Source organism: Camponotus vicinus, unplaced genomic scaffold, assembly GCF_025532165.1.
Source record: "Camponotus vicinus isolate PSW18456_S1 unplaced genomic scaffold, iyCamVici1.0 SCAF_2, whole genome shotgun sequence".
NCBI lineage: Eukaryota > Metazoa > Arthropoda > Insecta > Hymenoptera > Formicidae > Camponotus > Camponotus vicinus.
This window is the reverse complement of record NW_028141956.1, coordinates 9,476,504-9,503,565: the sequence shown is the minus strand read 5'-3', so window position 1 is coordinate 9,503,565 and position 27,062 is coordinate 9,476,504. Positions and strand designations below refer to the sequence as shown.

Here is a 27,062-nt window from a genome sequence, read left to right as displayed (position 1 = left end):
TCTCTGCTAGTGACTTTTCGAGATGCTAAAGTGGCTAATCTGTCGTTTTCCCGCGCAAACAGAACCAAGCCATGCTCGTGTAGCTTTCAAAGCGTTTTGCGAGTTTCTTCGAATTTTTTCCCGTATAAGATCTCGCGTAATAAATATTGCCTTTTGTAATTAATTGTTGCGAAGATGGATACGGAGATCGATCAGAATCTGGAGCAGATAACGCGCGAATATGTTGATTTTCTGGACGACATGGTAAATATTTTAATAATCGACACTTGTCAACACAATGTTTTTATTTCATACCGGCTATATGTTTTAATTTTATTAATTTTATTTAATTTATACATATGTATCTTTCATGATTCTTTGTAATAACAACACCTTGTAATAAGATTGTATAATTAAATTTATTTATATATAAATAATTTAATTATATTTTATTGCAAGACACAAATTATAAGTATTATATCATATTGTTTCTATGATATGTTGATTTTGTCTATAGGAAGATCAAGGCATATATGCCACAATGGTTAAGAATATGGTTCAGGAAAATAAATATAGACTAGTTGTAAATATCAATGATTTGAGAAGGAAAAATCCTGTACGTTCGGCAAGGTACGATAGATTCATTTTTTTATTAACTTGTAGCATAGTTTTGAAAAGTTAAAAAGAATTATGAATATATATTACAGCTTGTTAAATAATTCTTTTGAGGAACAATTGGCATTTCAAAATGCTCTAAAACAATATATTTCGAGCATAGATATTGAATATGCCAAGAGCAACAAAGATTTCTTCGTAGCTTTTGAAGGTAGTTTTGGAAACAAACATGTTACACCAAGAACACTTACCTCACATTATCTGGGTAACTTGGTATGCCTGGAGGGTATTGTCACAAAATGTGAGTACCTACAGAAAGAAAATGTATATGTAACTTTTATTCCACAAGATTTATTAAATTTATTTAAATCTGTTTAATTTTGTTTAATGATTTTATTCATTTGAATATAGGCTTATATCAAAGTGATATTTTTATTCAAAAATTTATCTTTTCATAAAAATAAAATTATTGTTTGTAGGTTCATTGGTACGACCAAAAGTTGTAAGAAGCGTTCATTACTGTGACGTGACCAAAACAGTCCTAGAAAGAGCCTACTCGGATCTAACTTCCTTGGATGCTTTTCCACATTCCGCTATTTATCCAACTACTGTAATTTTCTACATTATTTAAATAAGAAAAAAACATTTATTTATCAATCTCAGAGAAACTTATTATTTTGATTGTAGGATGAAGATGGCAATCCACTGGAAACAGAATTTGGTTTGTCCACTTACAAAGATCATCAAACACTCACTATACAAGAGATGCCAGAGAAAGCTCCAGCCGGACAACTACCACGAAGCGTGGACGTAATCTGTGATAACGATTTGGTGGACTTGTGCAAGCCCGGAGATCGAGTACAGATTGTTGGAAATTATCGATGTCTCCCTGGAAAGCAAGGCGGATACACGACTGGCACTTTTAAGTATGTCTTAGCTGAAGATCGAGAATTATTTTTACAATTTGTGACTTGTGGATCCGTTTTATTTTTGTCTAAATGTATTCTGTCACAATAATTATCTATGCATAATCAGGACTGTTCTAATCGCCAACAATGTGATGCAATTGAGCAAGGAAGCCAATCTCGCGATTTCCCACGACGACGTGGCCATGTGCAAAAAATTGGCAAAAAACAATCCCTGTAAAAATATTTTCGAACTTCTTGCAAAGTCTCTTGCACCATCTATACATGGCAACGAATACATTAAAAAGGCGATCTTGTGTCTTCTGTTAGGCGGAGTTGAAAAGATTTTGCCAAACGGTACGAGGCTAAGAGGGTAAGATTTTACAAAGTTCTTCATGCTTTGAATATTGAAAATGTGATTAATTTAAAAAAATAGATAACTTGTTCTATTGTTTTTTAATAAGCTTTGATTAAGAAATTTGATTTGAGAGATTTGATATTACAGAAATGTTTGTAATTCTAAGTTTAGTAAAAGAAAAGAAAAAAATTCATAGTTGATAACAATTTTGATGAAAATTTTGTTCTGTCTTTAATATTCGTTAATGATCATGGAATAATAATCAGGACATTTTCATTAGAGATATAAACGTGTTGCTAATTGGAGACCCATCAGTGGCCAAGTCACAACTACTGCGTTATGTGTTGTGTACCGCTCCACGGGCAATTCCGACCACCGGACGTGGATCCTCTGGTGTTGGTCTGACGGCGGCTGTTACGGTTGACCAGGAGACTGGCGAGCGTAGGCTAGAAGCAGGAGCGATGGTGCTGGCGGATCGCGGTGTCATTTGTATCGACGAGTTCGACAAGATGTCAGATATCGACAGGACAGCGATACATGAGGTGATGGAACAGGGCAGAATTACGATTGCCAAAGCAGGCATTCACGCCAGTCTGAATGCTCGTTGTTCGGTACTGGCGGCTGCGAATCCTGTATACGGAAGAGTAAGTTCGTACTCTTGTAGCATCCTTTTGAAAAAGAGTTCAAGAAAAAAATATAAAAATAATTATAAGAAAATTCGAACTTTTAAAGGATTCTCTATAATTTATGGAAAGTTTTAGATAAGTTTAAATCAAATTATTTATTTACAGAAAAATCTCTGTAAACCTGAAATTCGTTTCCATATAGAAAATAACATATAATAATTAGATTAATATATAACAAATAAATGGAGTAATACTGATATAAATAGAATGAAATATCTAATGACTTTATAACTAACGAAAGTTTTTTTTCTGTTTTCAGTACGATCAGTACAAGACACCTATGGAGAACATCGGCCTACAGGATTCTCTGCTATCGCGTTTCGATTTGCTCTTCGTTATGCTAGATGTGATCGATTCAGATCAGGATCATGTAATCAGTGATCACGTCGTCAGGATGCATCGATACAGAAATCCTCTAGAACAAGATGGGGAAGCCTTGAGTTTAGGTTCTAAATTGGATATGTTAACCACGAAGAATCCGGATGATGTGGCTATCGAGGAAACACAGACCCAAGTTTATCAGAAATACGATCCGCTTCTACATGGACAAACGCGTTCCAAAAAGTAAATATATTGCAATCTATATATTATTTTAAATAGTTGTTTTAACAGTTATTATTCGATTAATTCTAAATGGTGATTGTGTAAAGATATTATATAGAGATTTTTTATATGAATTTCTCCTAGCGATCAGAGTCTCACCATACAGTTCATGAGAAAGTACATTCACATTGCACGATGCATGAAACCCAAGCTCACAGAAGAAGCCAGCGCTGTTATTGCAGAGGAATATTCGAAACTTCGGTCGGAAGATATGGTGGAATACGATGTTGCGAGAGTGAGTCTTGATACTTTTCTGTTTCTACAAGCTAAAAGAAAGATTGCAATTAATGCCACATATCAAAATCATGTAAAAGAAACTATACAGATATCTCTTTCTGCAATTTTCAGACTCAACCGGTAACCGCGAGAACTTTGGAGACTTTGATCCGGTTGGCGACGGCGCATGCAAAAGCACGGCTCTCGAAGAACATTGAAGATGAAGATGCGCGCGCCGCGATAGAGCTGGTGCAGTTTGCTTATTTCAAGCGCGTACTGGAAAAAGAAAAAAAGAAGCGACGACGTCGCGACAGCGATGCATTCGAGAATGCAGACGAAATTGAAGAGAGCAGACAGCCGAAACGAAGTAGAAAGACAAAAGATTCAGACGATCCGTACGAATATGATAGCGACGACGCGCTCGATGTGACAACCAGAAGAACAACCAGGACGCAGTCGCAAAGGACCAGCACGCCGCCAGAAACTATGGAAACTATGGAAAGCGTGGAGACATCCACTCCGCAAACGGCGACGCCAACAATCACGCAGGAAAGGTAATTTTATTTGAAAAGAACTTGAAATTGATTCTTTATGTTTTAAAATTATATTAATAAAATAATTTAAGAGAAATCATAAAATCGTTATTTGAATAAGTATCAAAACTTTCTCTATTTTTTATTTTTTGTATCTTTATATTTTGAATATATTTCCATTTTTATATTTTCATTTTATTATTAATGTGTGATAAAACAGAAAAGCAAAGATTGACTGAAGAAAGAGCATTCTAAATTATTTTTCCTCTAATTTTTAGATTTGCAATTTTCAAGTCATCGCTTCACAAATTGTTCCAAGACCGAAGAATTCAGACAATTCCACTAAGAGAAGTCACCAGTTATCTAAACACAACACAATCTTTGAACTTTACAAACGACGAGATTAACGCCGCCATCGACACCATGACTGAGGCAAATCAAATTATGGCAGCGGAAGGCAACATCTTCCTAATATAACATCTTACTGGTAATGCTTTATGTTTGTTTTTTTTTAGATAATTGAAACACGGATGCGCGGATATCATTTGAAATAAAAACTTTCGTTCGATGCAATTGTTAGAATATTACAAGTAAAGAATAATCCAACATGATTATGAATAATCAACACTCTTATATGAGATACGTAGTGATGACGTATTTACATCACGCGATTTATATATGTAATTAGTTTTACTTTCCACAATTTTATGCAAATTTTCGAAAAATGACTTTTTACTGTTTATATTTATACTAATCGTCGAATAATAATATAATATCGAATTTCATACGAATAATGATATCTAAACAACATTTATTTGTCCCATACTCGATAAGACAACACATTGGCACATAAACTAGCAACAATCATCAACATTCATTTACATTGACGTAAATATAACGCGATTTCCAACATTAAATCCGCTTCTATAAATGCATAACATAGCAATTCATTTGCATGTGTGTATTATTGCGTCAATATCGATTGCATAAAATTTGACGGATTTGACATACTCACACACACACATACATTTTTCGTCTTATTATAAAAATTCACGACAATATTATATATAAATGTTGCAATTATCTTTCCTACGTTCAACATGCACAACGTATAGTCGATAATTTCATTTGAAAATAAATTACATCTTTGGTCAAGTAATTCTTTTCCGAGTCTTGCACGACTGTTATCTTAAAGCACCACTCATAACAGCATTACTGCTAATTGTAACAAAGATAGTGTAACATCAACATTAAGTGTGCTAACATTTTACAACCGCCGATATCATATCAATCAATTCGTGTAGATTTATTACGATATAGGCCCTCTCTCGAGACATATTTTTATAATAAGGAGAAAAGAATCGAAACAATCTAGGATATCATTTTCACAGGGAATCGGGACCATCTTCGTGACAAAAGTATCTACGACGAATCGCATTTTGCGTTAATTGTACTCACAGCTGCCATTAACAACGCTATCCAAATATTACTTGCACAATGATTAACTTTGTATATCATATAAAATTCACTATACAGTTTACTATACACTATACCTTCAAAATGTTGTGTCCAACAACATGATCGATAATGAATGACGCTACGTGAATGATGCACAGGAAATTTTTTACACATCGACATTTTTTAAAAATGTATCGATGCTCAAGAATTTAAGGAAATTTTCGTATGGACAATCTTCGACACTTACACATAATGCCCCGACATTTGATACGAAATGAGTATGTATATCTCGATTACAATTTTTTCTTTCGTTAAGAAATCGATTCCTTTAACATGGTGAGTTTCAAACAACGCTAATAATAATAGAACGGAAGATTCGGAAAGCGTACGAAACTGTTCTTTGATGTAGCAAAATACTAACGTAGCAGCTCAACATGTTAAAGTTTTTTTGTGATTGGTTTCAATTAAAATTAAAATTATTAGGCACATACCACATTTTCTTCCTCGGATTTCTTTCTCCTTATTCGATGCAAAATTTTTAGGCTTGTATGAATAGAGAAAAAAATTCGATTTTTTTTTACTGCTGAAGATAGGAATTCTCCCTTTTACCATCTGCTTCTGGTCATTTAGTTCCTAATCGATGATACGACTTACAAGATTTAAACCTCGTCTTCGCTAGATTCACTGCTGTAAGCTAATTGCTCCTTCCACCATTCTCGAACTTCCAACATAACACTGGAAACTTTAGGCACAGTTGTCTTGTTGTTCAACGCTTCCCTTTGTTGCCTGCTTTGCTCCGTATTTTCCGTTAGATGGGGTAAATTATTTTTCACCATCGCTGAAAAAAAAGAAGGAAAACGTAACTCAAAATCATACTTAATGTGATATGGAAACTATAACTTAGACTTAGACTTACACGGCGGTCTACTGTTTCTTTTCTTCGATACCGTAATCTTATCTTTCTCCGATCGAACGGATGCGGGATCCGATAATGTCGGAGCCAGATATTTTCTTCCCGAGGCACTTCCTATGCTGTCTGATCTTGGAAGCACTACCGGTTTCTTAACTCTATGTTTCGGAGCTTCGACATCCTAATTGTCAGAAAATTAACGCAAAATAATTCAAATTTCACATTTTAAGATGATTATTGTATAATTTTTATTATAATTTTATTATAATTCACTCGTTTATTTTATATATTTCTTTTAAAAGCTTTAAGAAAAAAATTACGATCGATTTATTAATTTTGATATAAAAATATAGGGAAATTTCTCAGTTTAATTTTTCTGCCAGAAATGCTTGAATTATAATGAAACAAATAACATGTACCTTTGTCTCGGTCTCTTCCTCACGATCGACGCTAATTTCCTTGCCTTTTTCCTCTTTGCTTTTCTCCTCTTGAGCCTCCTTCAACGCAGCCGCATTATTCGTAGCACGAAGTCCGGCGATAAGACTGTTCTGCTGCTTCTACAAAAATATTAAAAAAGGAAAAAATTATTTTCTTGGCACGATTTTGAAGTCAACCGATTCTCACCGCTCGTATTTTTTTCAAACAACCCTGTAACCAAGTTCTAATAGTTTGCTTGGCTACTTCCTCCTCGATTATATATTCGAACTCTTCTCGGGCGAGCAATTCCTCCAATTGGAGCGCTTTTCTTATGTCCACTGAACGGTATGATAACATACTGAAATATTCTTCAATTTAGGAAACATTTTGACAATTACACTCGAATGATATAAAACTTTTTTTCACACACATCGTCTGTACATAGTTGAGAAATTCGCAAACCGAACGATAAAACATAAAGAGGAAAGGACCTAAGAGCATTTTATGGAATCAAATATCCGAAAAATTCACAAAACATCTATCGAAACTTAATTGAAAACTTAATAAAGGAAGTAAACGTGTTTATAATATTCATCACAGTAAAGTCACGAAACTTACTTAATGACGTCGTGAAAAGTGACGTCCTCACCATTGTGCAGTCGCTCCAGCTCGTAGCACATGTACTTGAAGAGCAGGCGATCCTTCTGTGGATCAGTCTCTAATCTACCCTTCAATAACCGTAAGATAAACTTCACCTGAAATACACTGATATTATTATTTGCACTTTTTAAGGATTATTATATTCTCTCATTGGATATGGAATTATTGATTCGAAGTTCATAAGCAAGATCATACCCGCTTCACCGGTATAACACCTTTTTGATGATTATCAACTACATTCCACGTGTTCTGGAAGTTCCTTATGTCGGCGTATGATAATAACGCATCTTCTTCATTCGAATAAAATAAAGAAAAGTTCTCCATGATAATAGCTATTTGAAAAGAAAAATAAAATTTTCACATTTCTTGTCTTCGATGTTCGTTAATTAAATTAATGCAAAAACCTAATTTAAAAAATATTGCTTATATATATAAAAATTAGATTAAATATCGTTTCTCTCTTTTCTTAGGTAAAGCGAGAGAAAAATAATTGCGGAATTTCTTTTTAAATATAAATAATATTCATGTGATTATTTTATATAAATGTTTCTTTGATGTATATCGATGTATATTGATGTATATCGTATACATACCCACTAAAAGATTTAAGACGATATAAGTGATAATGACGTAGAAGGTGCAAAAATATATCAGAGAAGCGTGAAAGTTGCCACAATCCGTTTCCCAGTAATTACCCGCTGGTGTACAATAAGGTGGCTGTATCATGCAGTCGTGCATAATTTTGTTCCAATCCTCTCCCGTCACTATGCGAAAGAGCATCGCCACGCCGGTGACCGGTGACTCAAAATTAGCACGTCTGAATTGTAAAAAAGATTATTTTTAATACATTTTAAATTAGAGAAAATAACACATGAGACGAAGAAAGATCATGAATTAAAAAAAAATAACGATTTAATACCATTAAAAAATCCAAATTAAAAGATATGTATTCTTCTTATACATTCTGAAAACCTTAATTGACGGTAAATTAAAAGTTTTATATACTTACGTACAAATATATATGATTTCTTACCTTCCTATGCCTTCTCCGTACTTCACAGTACCAAAAATTATGGTGCCGGCTAGTGCATAAAAGAAGACAAGGAGAAACATGCCGAATATGATGAAGAAACTCTTGCAGACAGACACACCAACTGTCAACATCAGCATCTTGAGAGTCGTGTGTTTACCGGTGATAGTGAAGAATCTGAGGATCACAACCATAAATCCGATCACGTAGGATAGATCATTCTGAAAACAACGTGATAAATTATAATTCTAGGAAAACAAATGTGATCGGCGAAGAGAAAATCTAATTAGATATCGAACGTACCTTCATTGTGCAATGTATGACGATCCAGATAACGCCCACGACTGTCACGAGCAAATCATATCTGTTTCTTCTGGACTGCCAATAGCCACGTGGTGTAAAAGCAATGTTTTTCATGATTACTTCCACGAGGAAGACCAGTGTCAGAATCGTGGAGACCCTAGCCAGCGCTTCCGTGTGTTCTTCCTCGATTCTCCACTTGGGACGAGCAAGATAAAGAAGAAAAAGAGGAGAAGACCGCAGATTAAACATGAGCAAACGATTAATCACACTAACTTTTAGCCACGGTCTAATGGTAGCCGGCAAGGAACAAATGATTCAAAGTAACAGTCTCCAAATCTGTGGGGCTTCTCTATACGTGTGTAATGTTTTTTTTCTATTATCTTCTATTTCAAAATTGGACGTCACTTTGTCTTTTCAACACGAATGCTCATCATAATCCTATTAATCCTATCGTGGATGCTTGTTCTATAGATGACTAATAAATTTGTAAAAAACTAAATAGAGGAAGAAAGATTACTCTAATAAAAGCTTCTCTCAAGCTCGCGTTTTTTCAAGCTAGCATTTTTAAGCAAGATTGTTTTGTTGTAAAAAATTTTAAGCTAGCATGTTGAATTTACATGATCATGCATGTTATTCTACTTATTATATAAATACTTCCGTAATTAAATTATTATCTAAATAGAGCCTATCTAAGGCGAATGAAAGCAATTTAAATACGCCAATATATAAATAAAAATGGAATAATTTTGGAAGTAATCACGCGGAATCCTAAAAAGTATCTACGGGTTCTATATCTAAATCTAAATTGCAAGATTAGCCTTGTTCAACTCACAGAAACGCACAGCAAAGCGCTATTTATAAGCACCATGACAGCGATGAATCGTTTGAAATAAATGTTCTGCGTAATGTCATAGATGAAAGCTCGGAATTTTTTGCCGTCCGGTCTCGGCGGTAAGTGCAACGGCTGGGCGATTTTTAAACGTTTCTTCAAGTCACACCTGCATCGAAATTTATATCTAGTAGATCATATCGAGATCGAGATTTTCCGATGAAATATCTCGAAGTCTCTCACCATCGTCTCTGATCAACCGTGAGCAAAGCGGTGCCTTTGTTTTCGGAATAATTCGCAATCACGACACCCACGAACAGCGTTAAACCAATCATACAACCGAGGAAGATATAAATGTGTATATAGATTGCATGAACCTGAAAAAAACAGTACACAATATGACAAAAATTATTTATTTTTGTACCGCAAAATATGCAAATTTTTGTAGTGCGTGTATGTGTATTAAAGTGTCGAAAAAGTATTGACTCACAGGACCGAGAGCTTTAATAAGAACATCCCGCACATCGAGCCAGCCTTTGAAAGAAAGTACTTCGAACAGAGCCATCATCGCATCACCGATATTATCAAAATTAAATCGTTTGGGATTAGCCCTGAAATACATTACAATATTAGTAGGAAAAAAGATATATATATAAACATTGTATTAAGAGAGAGAAAGAGAGAGAGAGAATATGAATTATTGATGAAAAATATACATATAATTGAGTGCATAGTATGTACATATATTAATAAAATATAACTATATATAATATATTTAATTGAAAAAGAACTAGAACTATCCATTAACCATTTTGCTCACCAAACTCGCGGTACTAAAATGGACGGATAACTCTCGTTTTTCCCTGGTCGCAGCTTCATTTTCGTCACGAACACTCTTCTCATAAACACGCCAACGCAATCCTCGCGTTTCAAGATAGTGGGATCGTTACATCTCGCTAATCGACCACCATACAACTGTACACCATAACTCGCGAATACAAACATTAACAGAATCAATAATGTCGATACCTAAATAAAGCAATTCTTCATTAATCACTCTGTATAGCGGTTTATAAATCCATATCCAATTATTTCTAGACCGAAACTTTAGGTGCTGTGTTTTAAAATTCTCAATATGGAAATGACATTTACCAGCAAAATTTCTTTGAATCCCCTACAAAGTTCATAAACGACTTTTCTCATGTGCGGTACAAGAGTAAAAATCCTCAATGGTCTGACACATCGTAATATCATCAGCAATTGTGCTCCGGAATTCGGTGGCACACTTTTCGGCATCCAGCATAAAAACACAAGACTCACCTGCAATAATAAAATAATAGCAACAAACATAAATTATTATCATATTACGATTTATACAATTATAATATATAATATATAATCATTATATGATTTTTATTATAATTATAAAAATATTTTATAACATAAAATAGAATTCGATATATATATATTCTTAATGTGTTACGTACGATGTAAATGAAGACGTCCAATACAGAGGCGACGTCCTTGATGTAAGCCTTGGGTGTGAAGAACAGACCATCAGCCAAGATCTTGAGCGCCAATTCGATACTCATGCAGATAACGAAGCAATATTCGGTAATTTGCAACGCCGGTTCTTCCATCACGCGATATTTCGGCGTTTCGAACATCATCGAGATGCATGACAACGTCGTGATGAATATCATCACCCAATCGAGATAAGTCACTAGACCGAGGAAGTTGCTGCAGAGAAAGAGATAACAAAATTCATCAGCTTAAGCATCTCTCTTAAGTTCCATCTCGATGTTTTAATATTGCGAATCTTACTGCAAGCTCTTGTATTGCACTTTCCTTTCCTTGCCCGTTAAAGGATCTTTCAATTTCGCATCGTATCTCGCATAGACGAACAGCTGGCAATATTTTCGGAATTTACTCTCGCGTGGTACCGCGAATAACGGCGTATCGAAAAACGGATGATTCTCTCGCAAATCATCTTCTCGTTGATTTCTGGAAATACAAAAAAGGAAAAATGAAATGTTAAATTAACGAAAGTCTTAAAAATGTACGGCGTACCTTCGCATTTCCGCCTGTTGTCTCTTAGCTTGAAGCAACTTAATGTCTAAATCATGCGGCCTGCTGCGCGCCGAACTAACTCTGTTTATTCCGCCTATGTCTCCGTTTTCCATGAGATGCTCGTATGTCTGTTTGAGTTTGATCGATCCACTTCGGACGCTTCTTCTGATTGATCTATTTTTGTCCGTGAATAGATAAAAAAACAAATAGAATGAAAGTGAAGTGTAAAATATATGATTAGTATCGTTATGAATAATATATTTAAAAATATTATAATTTTTTTTATTTAATAACAAGTTGGAAAAAAATATTAGATCATTAAATATAATGTATATATGGCTCTAGTTCTTAAATTTATAAATCTATAAATCTAATTTATAAATGCCGATTCTTTTATTTAGATTCTTTTATTAGTAAATCTTTTATTCTTACTTTTTCTGATCAATGCGAAGTTGCTTGGCGCTGTTCACAGTACCCTGCGGTTTTAAAAGTCCTTTTCCTGGTACTGGAATCATGGCAGAATCTCCCAACAGCAATCTCTGATTGTTGGAGTCACTAACAATTAAAAATTAGATCAAAGTCTAAGCTTGAGAACAATAAGATCGCGACGCGATGTTTAACTTACTTTATGATATAAATGACAGCTGCTTTCTTCAAATTAGTGACGACACTTCTTACCTTCGGCGGATTGTTTAAGAGCTTTACCGGACGTTGTTTTCTGTACACTATTTTTGAATCGAAGGTCTCGTTAGTTCTTTTAGCAATTTCATTCTCCTCGTCTTCTACTTCAATCACAAACTGTCGCATAAAGCTCTCACGTACCTAAGAAAAGATGGATCGAATATTGATTTCAATGCATTAAATAATTATTATTTATATTTTTTTAAATTGATATTGATTAAAAATTTACTAAAATTATTAATAACGAATCGTAAGAAGGTAACATTTTCACAAACCTTCGGCAAATTGAAGTCTGACGGTACTTTATGAAGACATGTCATTTGCGGACTATCTGGAAATTTTTCAAAGATCCTCAGTCTGAATGGCAAGCTCTCCTTTATCTCGGCGCTTTGTTCACGAAATTTCAATTGTTTCAATTTCTTTATATCTTCGTCCAGCTCAAGATTGTCCAGGATCACTGCGACGAAGAGACTCAATACGATCTAAAAAGAGATAGTTATAATTAATCATATTAATTAATATCCGTTTATATAATTTTAACATTTTTAATGTATCCAGGAAATATTAAGAACGCACCAGAGTGACGAAGAGATGATATAAAATGAAATATACTGCGACTAGAGGTGCCATCGTCTCATGAGTTCGTAGCATAGTCTCGTCCATGACATCGACCCAGGCTTCTTGCGTGAGAATTTGGAACATAGACATAAATGCCTAAAAAATTCATTCTTTAAAGCTTAGAATATAATTATATAATAATAATTTATTAAAATATAAACGTAACTTACCTCGGGAAAAGTTTCAAACTTGGTAAAGTCACAGAGGAAGCAGAAAAGCTGCATGGAAATGCTGGAAGATATTACCAACAGGCACATGGTAAAAATAATGAGACTGCCAAGCTTCTTGCCAGGACCAAAAATTTTGTATACAAAGTCCTCTAACATCGGTGACGCTTTAATAAGCCGGACCACTCTGAGAACCTTTTCATACAAAAAGATATAAAAATTTATTATTGTTTTCCCAAACGTTGTTTAAATTTATTCAAAAATCAGTGCTTGAGAATTCAAAGCAGGCAAAACGAATTTAAAGAGCATAGATTCGAGAATAGAAAAATAAAGTAAAGTGACAACACAAAAGACGAAGAGTCGGAAATAACTGGTAGAGACCTGAAAATAAGTGAATCCAGAGAGATAAAAGAACGGAATAATGTGTATAGTTGTGCCGATGGCAAGTAGCAATTCGAACTTGTGAATCGAATGCTTGTAATAACTCCGGAATCCCAGGCACCATATCTTGAAGAGCGTCTCTAAGTCTAGGAGTATCGTGAAGATGATCTCGGCCCAATAATAATTATCGTAATACGTGTTTCTCGGTTTTTCATCATGCTTGAAGCTCATTGTTGCGGTGGTGATACCGTTTGCTAGAATTGCGCACATTACTACCATACGAAAATACGGCGACCTGAGGATAGTGTGACAAGCTGGAGACGCCAGACCTCCGTGCTTATTCTCATCTAATGTCACCAACTTCCAACCATTGTCATCTCCAGTCAATATCTGTAATAATGAGACCATAAGTAGAGTAAATGTATACGTCAAATTTCAATATTCAATCAAATCATCATTATTTGCTTACAATTAATTTCAAATAATAATGTTTATACGCAATATCTTATTGATAAAGTAAATTGAAAAATAAATAAAAAGATTCTTTCTCTTTTCTTTCAATCTCAAGAAAGATTAATACAACTGACCTGCGATGCTGAACTATTGCTAATGTGGCCTCTAACGCCCCACATTTGTTGAAACTGCACTCGGATTTCATTGAAGGTCTCGGTGATGACAGCAATGAAGACGTTCTTCACCAACCAAGCCAGAAAGAATATCATTGTGCTGAAGTAAAGAACCGCGCGCCAAGCCGGTAAACTGTCGATTGCACGATACATGATAAAGACCCATCCTTCTTGAGAAGCTGCTTGGTACACGGTAAAGATGCTGGTGGCTAAAAGTACCAAATCGAAGTCTCACATATCTCGCAACGCAATTACAAAAACTTTAATTTTTTAATTTCTTGTTGAAAATATTGAGTATTCAAAAACAATATTATAAAAAGATATAGATTTATATTATATTTATAATAAATATAAAATAATATATTTAAAATAAAACAAAATTATATTTTGAAGCTAGAAATTAATTATTTTTGCAATATTTTCACGAGGATATAATATGAAGATGACATGAATTGTCATGGAAAATCAATTTACACAGGACTCTAACGAGGACATAGTATTAACATTAACTACTACCAAACTCATCAAATCCATTGAAGCCTATAATATACTTGGACAATTCCAGCTTCATGCAAATCATTCCTTCGGGGCATTGATATCCAGACTCCGGATCGGTGGAACAAAACGTGTCGGGTATAGCTAAACTATTTATCGTGATGTAATGCGGCTCGGTTGTGTTCAATACGCAATGATTTTTCAGCTCGCCGAAGAATTGCACCCCCAAGAGACCGTATAAGGACATGAAGAACAGAAAGAAAAGCGTCACGTTGTAGATTTGCTGGCTCGAGCGTCTGTATAAATATAAAAATTGAATAGTTAACAATGAAAGAAATTGAATTAAATCAAATAAGTGCGAAATTTCTCGCTTCTAAGTCGCACGAGTTTTTCACGCGTCAACTATCAATTTAAACGTTTAATTTTCTTACTTAAAAATTTGATTGATTCTGGCTTTGGGCATCGAAAATTTGAGGAAGACTCGGAGAAAACGTATCATGATCAGCGGCCTTGGTGCCCGCATAACCGAAGCGTAACTAAACTTTACGAGGAAACCCAGCATCTCGAACATTTGCAGGATCACAGACAGCCAGAGAAAGATCACCATACTAGCGTCGAATTGGCACCAATGGTCTTTCAAATAGGACTTATCCCTCTATGCAATACCATTAGCAATTTTATTCTTTTCCACAAAAAATATAATGATATAATTATACGTAGGAGAATTCCACACACGCTCTCTGTTTTTTAATATTTAAAATATTCGTGAGAGAGATTTTGTTGAGTTAAAATTTGAAAATAATATATCTTTAATATATTTATTAAATTAATATATATTTAAATACTTCAATTCTTCCTCGATGAAGAGAGCAACTTTACCTTTAGTATTCCTCGTATGTGCATTTTGGCGATCATTTCAGCGGTGAATAGAAACGTGACTATCAGATCGCAAATAAAGGTGACGTATTGGAGGGACGGTACTTTTTCAAAGGTTTTTGGCGTGTTCAAGCAAACGGAAGCCAATGAAACTAGGGCACAAAATCGCATCAATCTCCTCACCCATAACTGAAATCATGTAAAGGTTTTCAGAAAAGTTTTGAAAAAAGGGAGTTCTTTTGTCATTTTCAATTTTCTCTTCGTTGATCTGTACTTCCTCTCACCTTGTTGACCCATTCTATGTCAGCGCTCTCATTGAGGGACTCCTCCGGACCATAATCAGCCAGGACGGGTTCCCCCTTGAGGCTCTGCTTCCGCCCCAGCATCATAATAGGAATTATATTCGCAATGGTGAGGCCTGGAAGAAAAACGAATAATCTTATGGAAAAATATATTCACGTTTGTCAAAGTTATCAAAGTTAGAGACACACTATTATTACAAATAATTCCTAAAAATTAAATTTTATCAATTAAATTATTGTATTCTATTTGTGTTCTCGTCATTTATATATTCGACGATGTTACTTCTATCATCCTAAAAATGTATATTATTCGATTACAAATACATTTAATTAACACAGTATATTTTAGAATTTTTATATAATAATTTACTAATATTTTTTTAATTAAAAACATTATAAGAGCCTGAGATATATATTATTACATATAAAAAATATTTAACAGATTTTTAGATTATCATAGATTATCTATAATGTTATGAAAAATAATATAAAATAATAATTTATACTATTAAAAGAATAAAAAAAATCGAAGAAAAATTCAAAAATCGAAAAATTTTTTGTCAGGAATGATCTTCACAAGCAATCTTTTTTATCTGCATAAAAATCAACGTGTTTTTATATATAAATATATACATATATTATCAAAGGGTTCACACCTTTCTTTTAGCTGTTTGCGGAAAACGATGGACACTGCCTTTACGGCAATTTCTATAGACTACATCTTCGGTATAAAGAAACGGTAAAGCTCAACGTGTAATAAACATTTCAGAGGTAATAACAAGCTGTCGCGATGTCGCGACGAACATGCTTCGACCGCATCACCAGCGGTCCAGCACGACCGAAAGTCGGAGCGAACGAGCATGAGCAGTATGCGCTCCCCGCCTCTCGAGAAAATCAATATTTTACTAAATAGACTTTACAGAAATCAAGAGATTGCCAAGTATGTATTCAAAAATAGTTCTATCAAAAATAATCTTCTTTAATTAAACTATTTCTCGCAAACTTTCCTTGTCGGAAAATCGATGGGTCTATCATCAATCTACCTTGACAACGAAAATGTTAATCTTCTGATGCATACAATTTGATGTATAAACTTTCAACACGCACCTGAAAATTATATACAACTAATGTAATGTTCAATGATAATTAAATCGTTATAATAAATCTATCGTTAATCGTAAAATTAAATAAATGTGGAAGGATAGACATGGGAGAATATTCTATCTCTTTTTATTGGTACAGGATACGAGCTTGTAATAAAGAATGTGTAGAGTTTCATATCTCTTTACTTAAAAATTTATTAATAAAAAGTTAGATAGTCATTTATTCATTAATATTGTTCTTTTACGTCGTATCATACTGTTATATACTTTTATATATCAGACGGTATTGTTTCTTTTTTCTTTTTCCATTTATAACCAGTTAATATCATTAGTTCTATCATTTCATCAGAGTGTACGAATCAGATCTCTGGCGAAGATTATTTTACACATTCCTGTCTGTGGCAGCCATCAGTTTCGAAAACTCAGAATCTGGTCGGGAGAGAAGCACGGCCGGTGCATCGAATTCAACGACTTTACCATCGCTCATAACGAGAATGCGATTGCATGTGATCACTGTTTGCAATCGATGAGCGATTGTAAGTACAGTGCAATCCACGAACTCATTTTGCAAAGTATTTTGTACAGCCGCTTCGGTTTCCGGATCGACGGAAGCCGTTGCCTCGTCTAGGATCAGCACCTAAAAAGTGATTTCAATTTCATTCGCTATTTATTTTTATTTTAGCATTTTGAAGAGATTCTGGAAATGAATTTCAAAGAGTTCAACGAGAAGTCATTAGGTAATTAGGTGCTCGATGAAAATTTTTACCTTTGCACTATGTAATAAAGCTCTTGATAAACAAAGAAGCTGTCTCTCGCCAACACTCAAATTATTTCCGCCAAATCCAACGGAAGCATCGAGGTTTCTCGGCATAAGAGATACTCGATCTTTCATCTGAGTCTTTTCAAGAGCATTCCAAATGTCGCAGTCTGTATGTCGTTGGAAAGGATCTAAATTGGATCTTAAAAATAAGATCGATTAAAAAGAAAAGTATTCCAGACAATCAGTAAAGGAATTGGCGATTATTACCTTATAGTTCCACTAAATAAAATTGGATCCTGAGGGATGATCGATAATCTACTTCGTAACACATCCAATTCCAATTTCGAAACATCAATACCATCAATCTTAATAATACCTTCGCAAATCTCAACCAATCGGAATAAAGCTACAACCAGAGAACTCTTGCCGGATCCCGTGCGACCCACGATACCTGAGATAATTAGCAGTCAATTAATCTCTTACATGAAGAAATATAATAAATATGCATTATCGAAATATTATATTTGCCATTACCTATTTTCTCTCCAGCCTTTATGCTAAAAGACACGTCGATCAGCACGAGCGGTAATTCCTCTCTATATCTTAACTGCACAGCCTTAAATTCTATTTTGCCACGAGAAGGCCAATCGTCATCTGGTTTAAGAGCAACCGTCTTGCTTGCACCTTCTCTCTGCAAAGTCTAAATAAAATAATAAAATTAAGATCAAAAAGTTATCAATATATTACAGAGAAAAAAAAATAATTACATATTTACGGGCATAATTATTATAGAAAGAAATTATTTATAGGTACTTTGAGATAATAACTGATCCTTTCTACACTTATAAAGCGCATCTCAGTCTCGGACATTAGTCTGACTGTATATTGAAAAATGCCAGTCATTTGTGTAGCATACGCCATCGCCAGACCAGCGAAGGCTGGCGATAGCTCATTTTTAAATGAAATCACGAGTAACGCAGTTATGCAGGACGAGGCGATCACCAAACTGTCTAATCTTACCGCAGACCATCTCATTGCGGCTTGGCACATTTGTAGACACAGATTATTCGTATTGAATAACTCCTCGAATCTGTTGATTAGAAACAATTCTTAATCCCATATCTTTTTTTATTATTTTTTCTAATTATTGTTTATTATTTTATTATTATATTGAATAATCACCTGTACAAGAAGTTCTTTTCCTTCTGAAACGCGTGAATTGTGTTCAAGCCTTGGATCGTCGTTGTGACAAAACTTAAAACAGGAGACCGTGAAATATTCTCCATTCTCTTCAAATCCCTCATGCCTACTCTGCAAAGATGTACAGGAAATTTCAATTATTGATTTCTATTATTGATTCATATGTAAATTATGCGATAATATTGTATATATTTACCTGAACAGTTTGCTAACAAAGAAGAATAATACACCGAATAAAAATAATGGTATCGAAAACCAAGGCAATACGCCGCAAATAAAGAAAATGGCGAAAATACAGGTAAAAATATTTTGCACTATATTTTCTATCGATATGGGTAAATAATTATCAACTGTAAAACAGGAACGCAATTAATGAAATCAAAAATAAGAGATCGCGATATTATATAGTTAGGATATCACTAACTTTCGTCTATATCTCGACTGAAAATATTTTGTATTCTGCCGCTTGGAGTGCTCTCGAAGAACATTAACGGAGAACCAATGATTTTACGTAGAAACATGTTGTGCAATGTGGTCGAAGCTTTTATCGTCGTAAATGTAATGGCCAAGCCGCGAATGAAACTTGTTAATAAAATGGCGGCGATGCACGCACCATAAATATTACGATAAAACGAGAAGTCAGGATTGGCGTTTATATCCTCCACATACATGGTATCATTACTTCCTGGCACAGTTACGTTCTGAAAATTAAATAAAATAGATATTTCATTTTTTATTTTATATATTTTCGTAACGATATATAATGTAATAATGATGCAAAAAAATAAGCATATATAATGCATATATAATGAATACTTATTACTTAAAATATTTCTTGGTTAAAGAGATGTAGATAGTTTCAAATATATAAATCTGAAATGTTGGATATAATAAAATATATTACTTACACCCCCGCCAGCTTTAATCCATACAGCAAGCCACCAAGTACTAAATGCTGAGCTACCTACGTTCAAAAAGAACGTAAAGAATACAAGAACCGCCACCAAGTAACCACCTGTGGCTTGTATGTACGTATGATAAGTGTGCGATTTAACGGCTCCAGTTTCGGCTTTCTCTGTCATTGTTAAAGTCATTCCTAAATTTAAATAGAGAACAGAATTAGGGAAATCATTTCAATCAGAAGTTGATATTATAGAACTATGCGCGTGCACCTTTGTATGATTTATCCTGATCATCTTCTTTATGTTCAGACTCTGTCTTTTCCGATTCTGAGCCGCCAGTGTCGGTGTTTTTTTGCGTCCCTGCTGCAAATTTTTCACTGTATAACGAAATAAAGACTTATTAAATTACTTTATTTTACATCTATTGTTGTCTAATAATTTATAGGAAATAAACGTACGATGATAAGTTATCTTCTGCAGCAACTGTGCCGCTCTTCACCATCGATGCATACTCTCTATCGTGTCGCATAAGATCTTCATGGGTACCATGTTCCACAATCTTGCCTGCGCTCATCATGTAAATCTCGTCGCAACGCTTCAAAAACTACAACGAATAAAAAACTTGGAACATTTCAGAATTTTGAGAAATGTCAGTTTTCTCAAAATTTATTCATTTTATAGAAAATGATACAAAAAAATATCAAAAGATCCTCCTCATATTTCATCAATAAATGTCTTAGTAGTGAATTCGGTTGAATGCACTAGTGCGCACTGATGTACATTAAAGACTGTTGTATCTTCAATAGCATAAAGTAATTAAAACAGTAAGATAAAATTAATACTACAAATTATTGTTATATATTATTTAATAACAATAATACGAATAACAATAGTAATAACTCGCAGAATTAATTTTTTTGTTTTAGTTATTATGCTACTGTAAATTTGTATACGATAGCTTTTTTAATCAATGCACATCAATGCGCACTATTATAGTCAATCGAATTCGCTATTGAGTTAAATTAAATATGCACCTGAATGTTATGCGTTACGAAGAGAACGGATTTGTTTCTAAGAGCCTCGACAATTAATTTCTCGAATATATACGAGCCGACGTACGCGTCAACCGCACTGAGAGGATCATCGAGGAAATAAATGTCCCTGAAATGACAGATGTTTCGTCGCAAGGCGTTCGTCAAATTTATCAATACAATATCGATATGTAATTTTGGAAATAAACCGATCTTGCGCACCGGTTGGCATAATACGCTCGCGCGAGCGCAACCCTCTGCTTCTGTCCCCCGGACAGATTGACACCCCTCTCACCGATTTCAGTGTCGTCACCACCAGGCAACATGTTCAGATCCTCCTTCAAATTACAAATCGTAATTGTGTGATAGTAACGCTTGGCATCGAACTCCTCGCCAAACAAAACGTTCTCTTTGAAAGTGCCGTTTACGATCCATGCCTGTTGGCTGACATAAGCGCAAGTGCCCTCCCGCAGAATATGTCCTTTCGTCATTCTCAACTGTCCCAGAGCCGCCAGCAGCAGACTGGACTTACCACTACCTACATGGCCACAGATACCGACCAGTTTCCCCTTGAGTGCTCCAAAATGTATGTCGCCAAGAACCTCGATGTATTTGGCTTCTTGCGGTTGATTTAGATTTTCCAGTTCTGTCGATCTATCCGTGATTGATGACAAGTTCTTCCTATAATCAATCAAAATGTAAAAGATTATTCCAAACCTTAGTAGAGATTATTATGATTCTCATAACAGATATTAACTTTTTCTTGCTATCGGTCGACGCGTCCGTTTGAAGCTTCATACTGTCGCAAACGAAAGTACCATTGGCGATGGCAACCGCTTGCGATCTTACTATCGGTTTTGACATCTGGCAACTGCCTTCGTCCAACAGCAGTACATTCTGTGCGAAAGTATTATTTTTCGTTAGCCAAATTATCCCATTTGGTAGATTATTGAAAAAAATGTAATGCACTCATAAAAACAATATTAAAAAGCGAAAGAGATACAGCGTATATACATTCACAGAGTACGAAATGTTTAAATTAATTTCTAGAGTCAAATACAAATTTTATACATATAATTTGTATCAAATATACAAATATATTATTATATAAATATGATAATATAATAATATATATACAAATTATATATATTATATTTATGTAGCAATGTACATGCTTTTTAAACTCTTTCATACTGTACATTATCTATTAACATAATTGTTACAAATAGGCAAAGCAAAATGGCTTTATAACGTGAATGTTACTCTACAGTAAGCGTGCACTAGCAAAACAAAAACCAGATGATTTGATTACAATAAATGATGAAAATATTAATTAAAAAGTATTAATTAAAAATCTCAAATACATCGACTGTACATTCCTGCTAAATATAAGAAGATAAACACCTTTATTCTGCGAAAAGTTATCTTTATCGCAGCAATATTAACTAAGGCCACTTGCAAAAACATGAAAGACGTACGAATTTGAGCATTGAGCACCGATACGAAGGGAAACACCTGAAAAGTAATGTAGTGTAGAATTAAAAACACGACTATGTTAATATGATTGTCCTACGCATTAGCGTGGAAACGTTTTAATGTCTCATGCACCCCCAACTCGATATTATTGATAGCTGACAATTTGAATATTCTGTGTGGAATTCAAAGGAATCGCTAATAGTACCTATTCGAGTGTAACAGAGTGCTTTACAAGGCATGCAGTGTTTGCCCATCGTGTTTATCCTCATTTTGAGCTTTTGAAAGCATGTATCTTTTTACACATTAAAACAACACATTTATCTCGTATATCTATTATTACAGAAGTAGTACTCATAATGTATCTCTTTACTAAATAATCTTTTCATAAATATTTAATTCTGCGAAAATTTTGTTACATCGATCAGATATATCTAATCGATTTGGCAGGCTAAATTTTATACTTGAAGTTAATCATAGATATATATAATCTTGGTGATAAATAAGTGTGATAACAATTTATGGAAAATTATATCTGTCAAACACTGCAAGTACCAACTTCCTAATAATAGGTACCAAATCCATAAATTAAGCTAATAAATTAAGCTAATAAAATCAATCAAAAAACACTGGAGACCTTGAATCTTCTAAGAGCTATGAGGGCGCTGATAAAATATCGCGTGGTATCCTTAAGTGATGTAAGTGCCAGTCTAAGCAAATTTTTGAATAATGTGATCATTGGAAAAACCTGCAATGTATAATCCGTTAAGTGCAACATTGATTGTACAATCCAGGAAAGGACACTAATCTAAAAAGTTGCAAACATCTATAAAAATTGGTAAAAAATACCAGTCAATTTCCTTGGAGAAATTTATCGTCTCATTAGATTTTCTTACCTATGGATGTATTAGATTTTTCCTGACACACATAAAATTATGATATTGATGAAAATAATATATAATATTAAAAAATGTTAAAATTGTATTAATGGATTATACCTGTGCAGCCGTTAATCCACTGCCCGAAGCAACTTGTGCTAAAAATGTAATGATCGCGGATATCACAGGTACAGCGGGTGTTAGAGAGATACTAAGGCTTTGAAAATATGCAGTTTTATGAAGCCAACGTTCTTCCTTCTTGCGTACAGCTGCAAAATACATATTATTTTTACATACATACATATTTTAATTTAAAAAATCTTTTTAATTAAAAAAAATATTTATATGAAAAAATTAGAATGTGAAAGTGTAAATTATTCTCACCAAGAAGTTTCTGACTAAAATATTTTTCCCAAGAATACATCTTAATTAACTTTATGCATTCTAAGATCTCGCTCATGAGTCGCACTCGAGTATCCGTAATATTTACTGATTTTGAGCGAAAATAACCAGTCGCACGAGAAATAAAGTACTGTAAATTAATATTTTTGCTGAAGTACACACAAAGTATATAAGTATATATATATATGTATATATATATATATATATATATATATATATATACACACACTATATAATAAGATTTGTTTACCTGACATGGATAAAATGAAAGGAAAGCTACTATTCCTATTAGAGCGATGGGATTGAACAACCACAATACGTAAATTATACTGCAACTTATGGCTATTGGTCCACTGATAATCATTGGTCCATAAATAATCACGTCAAAAAGCCTTTGACTATCGTTGCAAAATAAATTGATTACCTAAAAATAAGTCGCGAATGTATCGCGTACAGATGCTTCTTTAATATCGTAAATTTTGCAAAACAGATCTAATATCTCACTTCTCCTGTACTTTTATTGCCAAGGCTGTTTAGCCTGATAATTTTTTTGTACAACAAAGCCACACAAGCTGACTTTAGTCGTAACCCAGTCTTGTAATTCATATTCCATGTCCAGGTAAAAAAGAAAGCACGCAGAGAATCGCACAACATGAGTAACAGAACCCATTTAAGACCATCCCAGAAATCTTCTTCCGAAGATTGTACATGCTCCAATATCTTCCTCATTAATATTGTCTAAGTAAAAAAACATTCTGCATTATAACACAAGCGATACAATTTAATAGCAATTTGTCATTGATAAAGATAATATTACAGGACTGATAAATCCAAAGATAAGAGAACAGCTCAATAAAATGCATGATATGCAAATTCTTGTTCGAACAAATCTCCATGCAACCATGAAAAATGAAGCTGCATTGGGACCATTCTTACTTAACTCCTGTTGCCAGAGTATATCAAGTCTAAAGAAATAATTCTTGTTTATATAGTGTAATAATATCTAGATATAATATTGTATTTGATTTACCTGAGTGCATTATACTCGCAAGTATCATATAAAGAAATATCTGGCAAGTCCTTAATCGTAAATCCTTTTTTGTAAGCTTTCCATAAATATGGTGTCATCCATGTTATATATACATAAGAAAATAATCCAGCATTATCTGCTGGCCAATTCTCTTTTTTCCTATAAAATGTATATTTTAATAACTGAGATATAATTATAAACAACAATAAATGTATTGTTATAACTGAGATATTTTTACTAATATATAATAATGTGTATATATTTTTTACAGTTACTAACATATATCTTAAATTCTTAATATAAAAAAATTATTATTTTAATATGTTTAAGATTGAAGAATTTGTTACAATACATACTGATTTTGATATCGCACTGGTATTAAGTTGCTCAAAGCATGATTATACTTTTTTATTCCAGATCTTGGGATATATTCCCTAACTTGTTTGGCTGTACTACTACTCGCCTTTGGTAATAGAGATTGCTGTTGTTGCCTATCAAGCTCCAAAGATCTAGAATAGAGAATTAAAAATAAGTATTAATGAAAGTTCTTATCCTAATATTCTTTAAGCATTATTCGATGATTAAATGCAAATATTTTTAATTAATTTTTTTCCTCAGAGAAACACAAAATATTTTTGGTATAACTCATGTTATACAGATGATTCCATACCTTCCGTTATGATTGTGACGTGTGTTATTTTCAGTTTGCTTGTTATTGCCATTGTACCCTTCCATCGTTTGACTCATCTTTGCAGAATTGTACTTTTATTCTAAAAAAAGATATAATAAGTAATATTCATAGAATCTGAAAATTGCATTTCACGCAATAATAAAGTGATCTTTGAGAAGTGAAAAGATAAGAACTCATCGTCACGAGGAAGCGTATTGCGATAAAAAAATCACACATAAAGATAGTACTACACACACACTCGTACTATCACCTTCCCAGCTTAGGAATATTAAAGCGCGTATTTATAATACATAATTGAAAATGATATACTCAATATGCATTTGACATCTCGACATAAATCAACATACATTTGACATTTCACATAATGTGAAATAATAATAATAATAGTCGCTGGTTTGTCTATCGTACCACTTTTACTCACCTCTCCGATAGTCAGCAGATATACTTTACTCTCGCGACGAGAAGCAATCGCCGAGCGAATCGGCGTGATATCGATAAGAGCAGTACTTAATCTCCCGGCATCGTTAATTAGGTGCGTGTATATTTTTTAAATTCTCGTCCCCGCGCGCGACTGGGGCGAAAATACACACACATACACGTACACACATACGTGCATACATCACACATACACTTCTCGAGTAGATTTAAAAGCTATTAATGGATACGAATACGAAACGCCGTGACAGGAACACAACACGCTCACACATGTAACACCTGACACCTGTAACAGCAGCGGTGTTCAATCTGACGGTGTTCTACAGCTGAAATTCCGAATATCGATAATGATCGAAAATGAATTTTCTTTTTTTTTTTTAATCCACGCCTTTCATTTTACTTACGATATCGAGGGCGAAATTCAGCAGTGAAAAATAGCAGTTTCTTCGATTTAATTTGTAGTCATAAATGTCGATTGAGGTTGAGATTGCGCTCAAGAATTCTACACACAGAATGATTTTTTTTTTTACTGAGACTGCCGTTCAGGATATGCGTGGGTGGACATTGTTGTCACGAATATCAACTTGTTTCTCTGACACATAGTTTTTCTCGGGATTTCCGGGAACTTTCGTTTAAGAGTATGACGAACTTTGCGTGCATTATTTATTAAATGACATGATTAGAATATAAATAGAGACGTTATGAAGCATTTATACACATGCGACACGTCGCATCAATCGCGACTATATAGTAGGGGATGTCCATTAAAAAATCATTAAATGATAGATGATAGCATTGTTGACTTGTTTACATAACTATTATACTAACGATTATATAAAATTGATTATCTAAAATAAATCTTGAGTAAAAAAAAAATATAAATTCGAATAATGTATAATTATATATAGATTAATCTTACTTAATAAGGGCCATTTCATATTATTATAATCACAAATAAATATTTTTAATAAATAATTCCTAAAAAAGATCTAGAAAATTTCATTTTTAAAATAAAAATATAAGGAAGAGAGAAAAAGAGAATACAACAATACACATAGAAATAAGTCTTCAGCAAATAATTGAGATGTAATTATTACATATCAATATCAACGATTTCCAAATGATTTCCAAATCGTACTAAACAATCTGAAATCGTGAGAACTAATTTTTTCAAATTCAACGTGTATGTATTGACTTTTTCCCAAAATACTCTGAGCATTTAATTTAGAAATATAAAATATATCTAACTTATTTATATTTGCGTTTTGTCTTATTCTAAGGAATTTCAATTAATTTTACATAATTTTTTCGTTTTTTTTTAATTCCTTTTATATTCAAATATCTCAAGAGAATACAAACCGAAGCTAGACTTATACTTTAAGAGATGCACACATTGACAGCTGATATTTTTTTGTGCACATCATAACATCTATGTCAAG

The 27,062-nt window shown here is 33.6% G+C and overlaps 3 protein-coding genes across 15 annotated transcripts; 1 reads left to right on the top strand and 2 right to left on the bottom strand.

The window, feature by feature from the left end:
- The first annotated feature begins 39 nt into the window (after window positions 1–39).
- On the top strand, window positions 40–25,097 carry Mcm3 (minichromosome maintenance 3). Of its 3 annotated transcripts, none has more exons than XM_083091646.1 (12): window positions 40–243; window positions 497–609; window positions 687–895; window positions 1,074–1,204; window positions 1,282–1,520; window positions 1,630–1,872; window positions 2,138–2,501; window positions 2,803–3,107; window positions 3,231–3,381; window positions 3,495–3,916; window positions 4,174–4,382; window positions 24,915–25,097. In XM_083091646.1, exons 1-11 carry the CDS (start codon window positions 175–177, stop codon window positions 4,370–4,372), a joined length of 2,445 nt encoding a protein of 814 aa, XP_082947772.1. In that variant the 5' UTR covers window positions 40–174; the 3' UTR covers window positions 4,373–4,382; window positions 24,915–25,097. The 3 variants fall into 3 exon arrangements, with proteins under 3 accessions (XP_082947772.1, XP_082947773.1, XP_082947771.1); XM_083091647.1 differs by lacking the exon at window positions 24,915–25,097 and adding an exon at window positions 8,402–10,228; XM_083091645.1 differs by lacking the exon at window positions 24,915–25,097 and having other exon boundaries at window positions 41–243; window positions 4,174–4,468.
- Window positions 64–16,807, bottom strand: Na (sodium leak channel non-selective protein na). Of its 3 annotated transcripts, XR_014437277.1 has the most exons (31): window positions 16,375–16,807; window positions 15,701–15,834; window positions 15,420–15,605; window positions 14,972–15,195; window positions 14,562–14,836; window positions 14,007–14,254; window positions 13,420–13,809; window positions 13,042–13,233; window positions 12,830–12,967; window positions 12,529–12,735; window positions 12,198–12,394; window positions 12,005–12,127; window positions 11,573–11,746; window positions 11,327–11,506; window positions 10,990–11,242; window positions 10,655–10,822; window positions 10,323–10,531; window positions 9,993–10,113; window positions 9,746–9,879; window positions 9,506–9,671; window positions 8,674–8,868; window positions 8,374–8,591; window positions 7,934–8,157; window positions 7,536–7,672; window positions 7,299–7,435; window positions 6,888–7,038; window positions 6,683–6,820; window positions 6,270–6,444; window positions 5,845–6,191; window positions 846–903; window positions 64–198 (listed from the first exon to the last, which is right to left on the bottom strand). XR_014437277.1 is itself a non-coding variant. In XM_083091633.1 (29 exons), the coding sequence occupies exons 2-29, from the start codon at window positions 15,803–15,805 to the stop codon at window positions 6,013–6,015; spliced, it is 5,244 nt and encodes a 1,747-aa protein (XP_082947759.1). In that variant the 5' UTR covers window positions 15,806–15,834; window positions 16,375–16,807; the 3' UTR covers window positions 4,676–6,012. The 3 variants fall into 3 exon arrangements, 2 of the variants coding, with proteins under 2 accessions (XP_082947759.1, XP_082947760.1); XM_083091633.1 differs by lacking the exons at window positions 64–198; window positions 846–903 and having other exon boundaries at window positions 4,676–6,191; XM_083091634.1 differs by lacking the exons at window positions 64–198; window positions 846–903; window positions 14,972–15,195; ... (1 more) ...; window positions 15,701–15,834; window positions 16,375–16,807 and having other exon boundaries at window positions 4,676–6,191; window positions 14,567–14,707.
- LOC145967045 (ATP-binding cassette sub-family C member 5-like) lies at window positions 16,987–26,302 on the bottom strand. 9 transcript variants are annotated; one of them, XM_083091635.1, is made up of 26 exons: window positions 26,028–26,291; window positions 25,610–25,949; window positions 25,168–25,267; window positions 24,854–25,006; window positions 24,498–24,656; window positions 24,285–24,432; window positions 23,972–24,205; window positions 23,718–23,891; window positions 23,450–23,597; window positions 23,186–23,334; window positions 22,825–22,935; window positions 22,119–22,229; window positions 21,472–21,611; window positions 20,937–21,395; window positions 20,718–20,844; window positions 20,142–20,287; window positions 19,954–20,060; window positions 19,690–19,877; window positions 19,206–19,482; window positions 18,978–19,131; window positions 18,764–18,892; window positions 18,395–18,671; window positions 18,116–18,281; window positions 17,849–18,032; window positions 17,588–17,780; window positions 16,987–17,458 (listed from the first exon to the last, which is right to left on the bottom strand). In XM_083091635.1, the coding sequence occupies exons 3-26, from the start codon at window positions 25,242–25,244 to the stop codon at window positions 17,204–17,206; spliced, it is 4,266 nt and encodes a 1,421-aa protein (XP_082947761.1). In that variant the 5' UTR covers window positions 25,245–25,267; window positions 25,610–25,949; window positions 26,028–26,291; the 3' UTR covers window positions 16,987–17,203. The 9 variants fall into 9 exon arrangements, with proteins under 9 accessions (XP_082947761.1, XP_082947762.1, XP_082947763.1 ...); XM_083091636.1 differs by having other exon boundaries at window positions 25,610–25,909; XM_083091637.1 differs by lacking the exon at window positions 25,610–25,949 and having other exon boundaries at window positions 26,028–26,292.
- Window positions 26,303–27,062: the final 760 nt, after the last annotated feature.